We start from the raw sequence: 13781 nt of genomic DNA on the forward strand, positions 1-13781 counted from the left end.
GACAGGTCATAACATCATCTGTAATATCGTCCTTAATCATTATATTCTTTCAGACCACAATGATGCTGAACCTGAATGAGTTATTATGTTATTGCAAGACAGAATGGACAAATTCTCCTGATGAAGTCAATACCAAGATAAAGAAAGGAAATATTATTGAAGCACTAATATTTGGTGAGTACCTTGTGTTAATATGAAAAGATGTGAGGTCTGAGTTAGAGGGCTTTTTGTTGGGTGTTTTTACTGGGCTCTGGCCAGCAGTCAGTGCTGAGAAGAAGCCCCGAAACCCTGAGTCGCTTGACAGTCACTAGAATTCTTCATAGTGTCGATAGCTCTTGGCATTTCGGTGGTTGTCTGCAAATTCACTAAGGAATCATTCTTCTTCATTTCTGAATTAGTTCTTGTGACCTTGCTTTGAAAAATACTTCAAAAAAGATGTACTGGAACCCTTCCGATTTTCTTTGCTTATTTTATCTTCTTAACTTCTTTTCAAGCAAATTTTGCAAAACACAAATAGTGTAGCTCCTTAGTTTCCAATGCACTCGAAGCCCTTCTTTCTAATCCTATGCTTCAACCTCACCCACTGTGTAATAAATTGGATAGGCAATGTCTAATGCAAAAATTCAGGTCTTTTCAAAAATAATTGCTCTTTCCGTATCAGTGGTGCTTGTACAGAGCCTTGTTTGCAGCAAAGATTGCAAAAACGCCACATACAAAATATCTTCTGTGTATTTCAGTTTTTCAAAAGGCAGTTGTGGTACTATGTCGTGGAATTAAACATCGAGAAAAAAAGAAAGCCACACCCCAACATGATAGTGCACCAAACTTGCGATCATCCGTGCAGACAGAATTTATACATTCCGATTTCATTCATGGAACAGAATTGAGTGTTGATGAGAATTTTTCAGGTGAGTTGACAGAAATAATACATGTAAAAGTAAAGTATATAGACTATAAATAATTTCCATATAATGTTTTTTTTCTGGCACCAACTAGGGATTATGAGTATAAGTTTATTCTGAATCATCAGAAGAATAAGCAATAAATTTAGATCGGATAAAATAACATCTTTATGGAAAAAACTATAGATGGCATATCAAATGGTGAACCACAACTTTTTGAGATTAGTCTGATTCAAGTATATGAAAAGTTCAGTTTAATTTTTTTTCACTGCTTAGCCATCATTGGCAGATGAAGCTATAACTAATCAGTACTTCATTGGTGGATAATGGGTTGGTGGGTGCTCAGCGTTGTGGTGCATTGTGCTAAGTATTAGGAATCCACCCGCCACCGCACCTCTGATTACCCTACGTGGGTTCGCAGTTTCGAATTCCATGTTGGGATGATTATGTGCGAAAGGATTGTTGGACTCCTCGCCGCCATAGGGTGGCTTGTGTATCTTCTGGTGGGTTATAGCTACCTTCACCATTAAGTCCATGCTTTCCAAAGCAAATAACTGGTTAACTTATCCGACATGGAATGGTAACCTGTCAAGATGCCGCGGTTCTCCATATGATGAAGCCGTCTTATAGGCTTCCCTCTTTGCCAGAATAAATATGTAAATCCTAAGTTTGATTGGGGCTATTGACAAGTAAGCATACTGAAGGACGTGAAGCATATCCTTCTGCTCAGTCCATAATCCAGTATTCGATATTTTATATATTCAGAAAATAAATTGGAAATATTGAACAAAGTAACGTCACAATCTTATCAACTCTGCTGCGATTCATTAGAAACAAAACAACGAATTGTGAAGACTGTTCGTTATGTTATCAAAGATTGTGCCAGATCGTTAAAAGACTGCACAGATTCATTACAAAGTTCTGAAACACCATTAGATGATGGCACACCATCAGTGGAAAATTTTGCCATGCCCGGTGAAAGTACAGCAGACAAGGATACGAACATAAACGTGGGTTATCTAATTAGACATATCACTAATTTGTTGCAAATACATTTGTCATAGTATCCCAGATAAAACATTTTACAGTTTATTTGTATAATAATAAATGATTTATATTGAATTTTGCTATGGCACAGGCCACAGAGTGACCCAGAAAAACACATAACTCATAAATTTTTCCGAGTACTTTTACAAAAATGAAGTGAATTCTTTAATTTTGTCTACATTTGAACTCCTGCTTGTTGATGACTGTGCCCAGAAGTGTCAATAATCTACAGTAAGTCATCAATCTGTACACAACACAGAACACACAAGAGAGTAATTCTGGAGAGTCTCACATTATGACATATAATAGAATTAAAAATCATTTTCAAGGCTTCAAGCTTGTGAGCGTTGTTATAATAATGTCATTGTCATGAAACATGTACACATATTAGTCTAGGCATGCTGGTTCTTACCTAAAATATCACATAGGTGTTGCAACTAACAATAAGCAAAATGCGAAAGTTTAATTTGAAAAAATTGTTCAATGGAATTCAAAGCTATTCAATTTTGGGTCATCGCAGGTAATACTTTTGTCGTCCTTTTGTAGTGTTGGTTGAGTAACATGACATGTTTCTATATATATTTTTAGGTCAAGACACAGAATGAAAATTTAAAGAGTGATCAATCTGACAGTGACATTGATAGTAACAGTGTCATTAAGATTATCGAACCAACTGCTCGCAAGAAACAAAGAGAATTTTTCTATCGACCAAATGAAGGAGATAGGCGAGGCTCTGAAGCACATATGAGTGATGCCATCACAGACTTGAAAAACTCAATACTACCATCTAGTGGTTCAGTACGAAGTGCTTCTCCGATCCCGATAGAAGGTGCTAAGAGATTGACAGAATCTCCCACACCACCTAGTGACAAAAGAAGTGAGCTTAAAGTTCCAATGACATTACCTTTGCCTACCTATGAAGTTGCAGTGTCAAATATTATGGCTAGCAGTGAATCATTGAAATCACCTAATTTAAGATCCGGACTTTGGATTTCAAGTGCTCCAGCCTCGATTCGATCATATAATACTGGTTCAAATAGGTCACTGGTTAGCTCCTCTTCCAAAGACAGTGTATCGGAATCCACCAAAATTGATAGTTATGCAGATAAGCCAGAATCATCCATCCATGACTGCCAGAATATGGAGCAGGACAACAAAAGCTCGAAATGGGAAAATGTAGAAAATAAATCTCACAACAATATTCCGAAAATGTCCAAGAATGGCTCACCTGCAAGGTATAATATGGTTTATGGTGTAGCTCCTTTTGAAAGTAAATTGTAATAAATATTTTTTAAATATCATCGGGTCCCAGTGTGCCATTTTCGTCCATGCTTTGTGTCTTTGTGACATAAGTATTTGTCCTGTAAAAGTGCCATGTCTTTTATGGAGGATTACGAGATGTAAAATAATATTAACCGATAAATTTCAGATATGTGAGATCGCTATTTGCCATTGGTTATTGGCCATCCCAACCCATAGCCAATCAATTCAAAGAACCAAGCAACCGATCAGTTTTTTTAAGGTTTTTTGTTTAACAGAAAATTATGCTCTGAATATTCAGACACCTTCAGTAAATCAAATTCGTGACAGTCACAAAAATTTGGCGTCTCCCGAGATCGTTTCGATTTACTCGATCCTGACTTGCTTTATTAATGATAAAAATTGTACATGTATTATTGATGTTTGGGCGATCCAGAAATATGTGTACCAATATGGAGGTAACTAATTTTGTTCGCCTGACTGAAGCCTATGGGCAGGGGGTATATCCACTTGGCTATAACAGACAGTCCCAGACTCGTAAAAGAACTAAAATAGGAAAAATTGGAATAAAATTATGGCCTGACCCTAACCTGGTAAACATAGTCACATACTACGGGAGTGCCTATATTTGCTAATCACCAAAGTCAATATTTTATTATTTATCTATAGCAAGGAGTGAAATATTTCTATCTTGAATTCTTCTCTCTTTAACATTCCTATCGTTTTCTACTTTTTCAATATTTATTATCATTATTACAATACACTATTTTCATATATTTTTTACATGAAATATCCTAGATGTTCCAAATATTGTGTTTCAGCCAAATATGTGAGATTCTCAGTATTATCCATCTGTGTTTTTGTGTCTTTATTATATATTAATGAAAAACGTTTGCCAATGGTGTCTTAAGTATGATAATTTCTCTATCCATGTCTTTTTCAACTTTTCATTAATTCTTCAACCTAACAGTAATGAATCGATTAGAAAGCTGTTATGTATTTGACTAATATATTACTAAATTTACTAATGTATTACTAAACTTTTGTATTGACCATGCTCTTTGATAACTGTTGATTTATGAATGAGTTATTTTACCTGTCTTAAATACTGTATTTTCCGATGTTATTTGCTAATGCCAACTTTCTGTATACATAGATTATTATTCTAAATTGAAGTCTCTAAATCCTAATCCAATTAGGAAATTATGAAATTTATTGGCGAAATTGCTTGACAATAATATCAAAATAATCTGTTATTTTAAAAGCGAAATCATGCAGCTTTGGAACAACTATATATGGAAAGTACCATTTCACTATCGGCTCTATTTTTATTTTAATAAAAAATTCGTGCTATGTTGCCTTTTTTTGATAAAGACGATTATCCGGTAAAACTGTTATTATATTCTTGATTGGAAAATTATGTTCCGCAAGTTCCCTATTCTTGTAATAGCTGTAGTTTATTATGGTAACTCTGCCAATAACATCAATTGTTTGAAAACCATGTTGTATTTATTTTTAATGTCACAAATTAATTTTACCTACAGTGTTTATTTTGTCTTTATCATGTTTTAGTTATGGTCTATCCACTGACTCTACAAAACACATGATAAATTCCTGCTTTAGGTGATTAATATCAAAAAATGACACAGCATTTACAAATACTTGATAAAACTTGTGATATATGTGTAGTATACACTGTCATTTTGTATTTTATACTTTCATCACTGTATCATTCGCAATAAATTCATGAATGAAAATCTTGAAAATTACATTTAAACCATTCGGAATGGATAGCGCGTTATTGCCACCAGTTAAATTCATATCGATGATAAATAAAGCACAACCGGTGTTAGCAGAACGATTTAATTTGCCGACGTTCCGAATTTCTATTCAAAAAAACTTTATCAAGGTATGGTATGAAAGCAACACTATCGTAAATATATATAGTGAAAAGAAAGAAAGAAAAATTTAAAATCGTTTTGCTAACACCGGTTGTCCTTTATTTATCATTTCGGTTGGATGTTATATTATGTTGTGGAAATGGAGAAACCTGTTACAAGCCGGTAGTTTTGCGAATGGCTCTGCGATGACGAAAAGGATTCGAAATTGATACCAACAGTATTTCAGACATCAGCCCACCTCGAAAACTTCCTATTACCGCCAGATGACTCTCTTAAGCCGTGCGTATCGTATTTATTCAACACAAACCGGATTGCAGTCAGGTGACTTAGAGTGCAGGAGTGACGTTTTAGTTGACAAAACGGGATTTTTAGACCAAAAATAACATGATTCGTAATTTGGTGATCTTCAGTTGAGGCTCGATTTTAAAAAACGAACAAGGTCAGAATAATATAATTTATGAATTTCACATCGGCACTAAAATTCAGAGAAGAGCAGCAACAGTGGACTATACCGATATCTGTTGGATTTTTGCAGCAGTGAGTGAATTAATGTAGGGTACCGGTACTACCGTACAGTCTGACAGTCAAGGCACTAAAGTTAGAATAGAGAAAAACGATTTCTGAATTTAACTGCCATTAACACCACCCAATAATATAAGGGGACCGAACCTTTTCTGCCTTTCCAGCTATTGCAGTCTGATTGTCATAGAAAACTGGTTGAACTGTGTGTTGGCAGGGATTGTTGGTTTCTCAGTTACCGTAAACGCAGGTAACTTCGGATGGTTTATAACTTCGGATGAAATTTTCAATCGTTTATATCTCGACTAAATTACGTCATATTCTGCTTCTGGCAGTTTCTATGGAGAGTCCTTATATATCTTAATCTCTTATCATATTCAGTCGCCTAATAGGATTTATTTTTTGACACAAAAAATCACCTTTTTGCCAAAAATTGACACCTCGCTTTTGAGCGGCTAAAATAGCGACTTCTATCGACGCTAACTTCACTAAAAGACCGTCAATCGCTAGAGGGCATACACAATGTACAAGGAAAATTACAGTGATCACGAGATGTCGTACGAGATTCAAGTAAAATATATTATTTTGATTTAAAAATTTCGTCAAAATATCGACGTTACGGTGCTTACGCTGAACGTGACGTCAACAACGTGATTCAATTTCGCTCCATTTAAGGCCGACGTCACATTGCGTAACTCGTGCGTAACTCGCTGCGACATTTGAACGCCAGACTATGTGGCGCCACGTGTAGATAAATATAAAGTGAAAACTCCTACCTGATCCTCGTCACCAAATCCTACAAAAACTTAATTATAGCCCCGGTCATATGCTGTTTATTTATTGTGAATCCGATTAATGCACATTAAATTTGTGTGTTAACATTTCGGCATTCTTCGACCGTATAGATGTTGTTGATACGTAAGGCTGATGAACAGCCAGATACGCGTATCTATACTATCACAATGACAAGGTTTTACGATCGGCGATGATAATATATTAAGAGTAGAATGTTGCACAGGTGAGCATGAAACTCTGCACAGGTGCACACAGCAGGAGATTGGAGGTTTTTGGCGTTTTTATCCGTTTCATGTCTATCTGCCTGTGAATACATTATATCTGAATTATCAACACGGCCACAAGCTACACTGTTCCATATTGTTGTCCACTTCCATTTTTTTTTACTTTTACTACCTACCGTAATTCATCATCCATTTTTCTTTTTTATTATTTTCATTCGTTTCATTTTTGTTTTGTATTAAAAATTGTTTTCCATTTTTACTTTTACGACTTATTTTATTCGTCCGTTTTTTATTTTCATTTGTCCCATGTTGTCTCATTTTTGTTTCGTATTGAAACGATCATAATAGCAAGATATAGCACTTTCATGAAATTAAGAATAGTCAAGAGATAAATGGTTTAGTTTTGCGAAACGTCAGGAATAGGGCTGGGCAAAATTATTACATGCGTTGTATTTTGAAGCATTTAGCGGTAATAATTATGGCGCGACACTGTCAAAATCGTCGAGTAAAGTGCTGAGTTCGCAAATTCCGCAGATAAAATTGTGAATTAGTCGGTAACGGTTTTAGCTATAATAACCGTTGGGGTATTGTTTTGTTCAAAAAAAAAGTTAAAACTTGAGGGAAATAGTTATAATTAGTGTCCGACCCGCTATCAGGACCAAAAGCCTTATGACAAGTATAAATGCATAACGGCCGATTTATTCAATCATTATTATAAATAAAAATTCAGTATTCGCACAATCGCGGGTGCAAAGCATAACAACATCAATCATCGTCTTAATAAATATCTCCATCTCGGCGACGATAATAATATCACCGTTCGCTTTAAACTCGAACGATTAATAGTATACAAACGGTGATAAGTAAGATCAAAGCCAACACGTAAGATTAAATCAGAACAAAATTAATTTGGGTTTTGAAATCAGTCCTTCTTGTCTTCAAGAGCTGTTGCCGATGTAAACACACGGGTACACCAGATATATAAAACTTTGATGTCCGCCGACCCGGAAGAATTAATAATCACAAAAACGGCCATCATAGATGAACGTCAGTGTGCGACACGCAAAACGAATCACGGCGTCGTAAGTTCTACGCAGCGACGTTATCACGCGTCACTGATCACGCAGACATTTCTCTCTCACGACGAAGTGACGCAAAGCGAAAAGTGGCCATCCGAAGTTATAAACATTTGGAATACAGATCGGCAGGCAAATAAAGTCAATAATTTGAATGAAAAAAAGTATTGATTGATATGAAACCGAGTTTATCGCGAGGAGAAAGGCTTCAATGTATTATATTCCAAGTTTGGCTTCAATTGAACAATAAACGGCGGAGAAATTGTTCATAATATAGTGAAATCATCCGAAGTTACCTGCTTTTACGGTACCTATCCTAAATGTCAAGATAATCCAGTAGATAGTATGATTTTATCAATTTTCTTCTACATTGTATTTGCTGTTCCTATCTGTGTGAGGGCAAGATCTCGTCCTAATATTGTGTTTATTCTCGCTGATGATCTTGGATATAACGATGTTGGATATCATGGAAAAGAACATCTTTCTGCTTTGAAGACCCCACATCTTGACCATCTTGCTGAAAATGGTGTAAAACTAGAGAATTATTACGTGCAACCACTATGCACACCCACACGAAGTCAACTTTTAAGTGGCAGATACCAAATCCATACTGGTTTGCAGCATAAAAGTATTTGGCCACCAAAACCAAATGCTCTTCCAATTGAAAACATACTTTTGCCTGAGCAACTCAGAAACTGTGGTTACGATACTCATATGGTAGGAAAATGGCATCTTGGATTTTATAAGGAAAAATTTTTACCATGGAATAGAGGTTTTAATTCATATTTTGGATATTTAACTGGAGTTGAGGACTATTACACCCATCAGCATTTTTATCAGCAAATGAGTGGCGTTGATATGTGGGATTCTAAACTTGGTCCTGTCAATAACACATGGGGTGAATACTCTGCTCATTTATTTGCCAGAAAAGCAATCGAAGCCATTGATAAACGAGATCCTGCAAAACCTCTATTTTTATATCTTGCCTACCAGTCCGTTCATGGTCCATTACAAGTACCGGAAAAATATATTGAACCATTTAAACATATAAAAAATGAAGCGAGAAGAGCGTATGCTGGGATGGTTCTAGCAATGGATGAATCAATTCGTAATGTAACTCAGCATTTAGCCGATGTTGGTATTTTAGATGATACAATTATTGTGTTTTCAACTGATAACGGAGGTCAGACATTGAGAGGGGGTAACAACTGGCCATTAAGAGGCAGAAAAGAAACCCTATGGGAGGGAGGAATAAAAGGTGTCGGTTTCGTGCATGGTCGTCGTTTAAAAACTCATCACATAACTCATGATGGACTTCTCCATGTTTCTGATTGGTTCCCAACTTTAGTAGAAGGTATAGCTAGTTGTCCGAAAGTCAATGGAACGCAGCCATTGGATGGCTTCAACCAATGGGACGCCATCCAACAAAAGACTTCATCTCCAAGAAAGGAACTGTTACATAATATTGATCCATTGTACATATCTCATATCAATCGTACTACCAATAGCCTGAAACATGGGTTTGATGTTAAAGTCAGAGCTGGTATTCGTGTTGGTCAGTGGAAATTGTTAACTGGTGATCCAGGGTTTGCAGGATGGGTGAAGCCCCCCGAATCCAACAAGTATGATGATAGTATGTACGAAGGTGAATCAATTTCATCCATCAAAGCAACAAATGTAAAGTTATTTAATATTGAAACAGACCCTTATGAATACCATGATGTAGCTGATAAATTTCCATCTATTGTAGAAAAGCTTCTGACTAGATTAGCAAAATATAATTCTACTGCTGTGCCAGTGAGATTTCCACCGGATGACCCAAAAGCGAATCCTCGATTTCATGGGGGATATTGGTCTCCATGGATGGTTGATTAATAGAAATAAAATATGTAAACTATTGGCTACTCCAATAGTATGTGTACCAAGATGAACATATATTTATATATTTTATTGAGTCATAAGATTATTTTACGTCATGTCCTGAGCCAGGTAGAGTCCATGAGTCATTAGTATTAGCAATCTGTTATTACCTTTTTCTTACATTCCCCTTTCCTTAGTTTAGTAATTTCACCATTTCCCCTGATATTGGTTCTTCACATAATAATATTATAACATATTGGTACATACACTTCTGGAGCGCCAACTGTTGCACTTATCAAACACTCTTGGAAGCATCTAATTATGCTAATGTTTCATAGCTGCTGAGCTGCCTCATTGGTGTGTACAAAACTATTTTATTGCAAAACTGTAGGTACAAAATTTTAAAAGTATGAAAATATAGCAATTGTTACAACATTTGCAAGCCTTTTTATATTATTGTTTGAAGTTTGCTTCTTTACTGTTTCTTAGGTTTGTTCCGAACTATTTTATTACTTGTTTACTCCGAAATTTTTTGTAAAGTTTTGCCCTTCACAAATATTTATGTAAAGTCAAAATTTTGATATAAAAACTAATGGCCTAATTATGTAGTTTGGAAATATGAAAGAAGTTAGAATGCATATACATTGAAAGTAATACTTTCATCAATTTTTACATCATACTGCCTAACATAATATTATACACAATGTCTTATACTGTTCCTAAGTTAAAAGCTTCTGGCTAAAACCTACCAACATGTCCAAGCTATGCGTAACTGAAAAGATCTTAGTCTTTCAAAAAACATAGCTTTTTATGAATTAGTGCTCTGCGCAGAGCCTGGCTGAAAATAAGGAGGTCACACCTCATTAGATATTTTGCCTATGGATGAGTCTTGTAGTAACCTTGTTACTAACTTTCAAAATCTTTTACATGTTCCATGTTCAGTGTTACCATTATAAATTGCAGTTCCATTTAGTACTATATTTCTAGACTATATGACACTTGCACTTATTAATCATAGATTTCCCTGTTTGAAAGTATTATTACTTATCGATATTAAGATCGGTAAGTATGTTGATAGGTGTTTGTTTGTTTGTCTGTCTGTTAGATGCACGCTATATCTCACGAAAGCGAGGTTGAATCTGCTCCAAATTTTGCATGTGCATTCATCATATCTCGGACCAGAAGCCCATTGATTTTGGATGAATTATGTCGTATAATTAGCGAGTTATTAATTAATTAGTGATGGGACACGCGGTGTCACTAAAGAGTCATGAATCAAAACCGCAGTTTCGATCGATAAGTCTTCGGCCTCCGACCGATATTCTCGTTTTAATATTATTGTGTTATTTTTGGCAACTTTCACTATTTGCAGCTATATACCTATGATTTCAGAAGCGATTATGTTATGAATATTTTGTGCGAGGACAATCCTATATTAGCGATTTTATTTGCAATATGTTTCATTCTACTAGATCCTGTCTTGCATTCTAAATTACATTTTAGTTTACTGATTTATTAAATGCTGCTACAATTATTGTTTTGTTCATTTAATATTCGTGCACGTCTGCTAAACAACTTTTCTGGGCCTCACAGTGTGATTGTTGTTAGTTATTATAAGAGGGGCCGACATTTTGTTCATCATTTTGCAATAAGTTTTCATTATATCTTGTAAATCTATTATATACAATGAATTATATTTTCCATTTTTTTTTTTCTCATAATTTTATAAATACCTGAGCTTTCAACTAATTTTGTGCCAAAGGCATTTTAATTTTACTGCAATAAAGTGCAAAACATTTGGTATTTGAAAAGTAGGATGTCTTAGACAAAAAGTGTCCAAATTCTGTACCTCACTAAAAATCCATTGCCTAGTGACTAAAAGCATTAGTCTTATCTGTCATGAAATCCCAGGATAAAATCTTGGGTTTGACTCCTGTGCCACTACCTCACCCATGGTGGGTTACTAGGTAGGCAATGGCAAAGCAGCTCATTACATATCAGGCATAGCCTAAATTGTGTTGTATGAAAAAATTGGATTGTCAAGCTGTCAACTAATTCAGTGCCAAAATCAATATAGTGTAGCAATACTTTAAAAAACAGTTGGCATTTGGAAACTTTTGTCTTACAATCAATCATTAGGTACGATTTGATTTTTGATAAAATTTGGACTGAGATTAAATTGCATTTAAAAATATGTTCCTACTTATATTACAGTTACAGCTGACATGCAAGTATGCATGTTTTAGGCATTTTTAGTTTCATTCTGCTGTATGCTGTGTCCTATGCAAACTCTGATCGTCCAAATGTTGTTTTTATCCTCGCTGATGATTTGGGATACAACGATATTGGATATCATGCGATCAACCATGATTCAGACATGAAAACCCCATATCTTGACCAACTTGCTAAAGACGGAATAAAACTTGAAAATTATTACGTTCAACCGATATGCACTCCATCTAGAAGCCAACTTATGAGTGGAAGATATCAGATACATACTGGATTACAACATGGTGTTATCTTAGCTGGCCATCCTGATGGTTTACCATTGGATAATATAATTTTACCGGAACAACTTAAAAATTGTGGCTACGACACTCATGTGGTAGGAAAATGGCATCTTGGGGATTTTAAAAAGGAATATATGCCGCAATATAGAGGTTTCAATTCATTTTATGGATATTTGAACGGCGCTGAAGATTATTATAAACATACTGTTATGAGCAATATTTATACTGAAGGGGTTGATTTCAGAGATGAAAACGGGCCGTTCAATACAACATGGGGCCAATACTCAGCTCACTTATTCACTGATCGAGCTAAAAAAATTATCGATGGTCGTGATAAGTCAAAACCACTGTTTCTGTATCTTCCGTTCCAATCTGTACACTATCCAATGCAGGTGCCTGATCATTACATGATACCATTTGCTCATATTAAAGATAAAACAAGACGAACATATGCAGGAATGCTTGCCGCTCTCGATGAAGCTGTTATGAATATAACAGAGCATTTGAAAACTTCAGGAATGTTTGATAACACGATTATCATATTTTCAACGGACAATGGCGGACATACAGATTATGGAGGAAATAATTGGCCACTAAGAGGCAGGAAAGCGACTTTATGGGAAGGAGGAGTAAAAGGTGTCGGATTTGTGGGGGGAGGGTATTTAAAAATATCGGATATTAAAAGCAATAATTTCATGCATGTCTCTGATTGGCTCCCAACTTTACTCTCAGCAACAAGTTGCACAAAAATGCCTGGAACTCAACGATTTGATGGTTTCGACCAATGGAATGCTATTCTTCAAAAGGAGCCTTCACCAAGAAATGAACTTTTACATAATATTGATCCGATTGGTCATGCGGCAGGAAAAGAACGAAAATTTGTCAATGGATTTGACATTACCGAATATGCTGCAATAAGATCTGGATCATGGAAGTTGTTAACAGGCGACCCTGGGTTTTCTGAATGGGTCAAACCGCCAGAATCACAAAAATTAAAAAAGGCACTGAACCATGAAAAATTCTGGCCACATATTGCTGTAGCAAATGGCTATGATCCATATTTACATGATAATGGTGCTTCAATCAAGCTATTTAATATTGAAAATGATCCTTACGAGCGAGAAGAATTATCAGCAAAGTATCCTTCTGTAGTGATGGATTTACTAGGTCGACTAGCTTTATATAACTCCACTGCTGTGCCTTGTAGAAACCCTCCTGCAGACATGAATGCGGACCCTAAATATTTCGGAGGGTATTGGGGTCCATGGATTGAAGGATGAAAATAATGCTAATACGGTTTGATGTGCAATAATTTTATTATGGGTTTTAGAAAGTCCTGTTACAATTTCAAATTTTGTTATGAAGTCAGTTTTCAATCTATTTTAACCAGGTTTGTTTTATTCCAATCAGTTTTATTTGAGTTGTTTTCACTTCATTTGATATACCTTTATATGCAAACCATTAGTTGCTCGAAGCTTCAATCAAAGTTTTTCACCTAATTTAACCTTCACCTCGCCGCCGTAGGGTAGTTCACGTAAATGATGGTCGGTTACGGCGCTCTTCGCCATCAAATTCATGCATCTGAAAACAAATAACTGGCCAACTAATCCCATACGTGACATGGACTGGTAACCGGACAAGACATGTTTCGCTATTTATTTCAGCTGTCTTATTGGCTTCCCTCTCT

General features: G+C 35.6%; 1 protein-coding gene and 2 pseudogenes across 2 annotated transcripts in view; all 3 read left to right on the plus strand.

Annotated features, from left to right (window-relative positions):
- LOC120345627 (uncharacterized) overlaps window positions 1–4950 on the plus strand; it is a 34428-nt gene extending 29478 nt beyond the window's left edge. For both annotated transcript variants that reach the window (XM_078115348.1, XM_078115349.1), the window contains 4 exons: window positions 54–174; window positions 738–908; window positions 1668–1912; window positions 2538–4950. In XM_078115348.1, coding sequence (XP_077971474.1) covers window positions 54–174; window positions 738–908; window positions 1668–1912; window positions 2538–3230 — 1230 coding nt within the window. In that variant the 3' untranslated portion in view covers window positions 3231–4950. The remainder of the gene's footprint in view (window positions 1–53; window positions 175–737; window positions 909–1667; window positions 1913–2537) is intronic.
- A 1866-nt stretch (window positions 4951–6816) lies between these two features.
- LOC120346335 (arylsulfatase I pseudogene) lies at window positions 6817–11798 on the plus strand (annotated as a pseudogene).
- LOC144425603 (arylsulfatase B pseudogene) lies at window positions 11742–13767 on the plus strand (annotated as a pseudogene).
- The last annotated feature ends 14 nt before the right edge of the window (window positions 13768–13781 follow it).

The sequence above is a fragment of the Styela clava genome, chromosome 8, assembly GCF_964204865.1.
Source record: "Styela clava chromosome 8, kaStyClav1.hap1.2, whole genome shotgun sequence".
NCBI lineage: Eukaryota > Metazoa > Chordata > Ascidiacea > Stolidobranchia > Styelidae > Styela > Styela clava.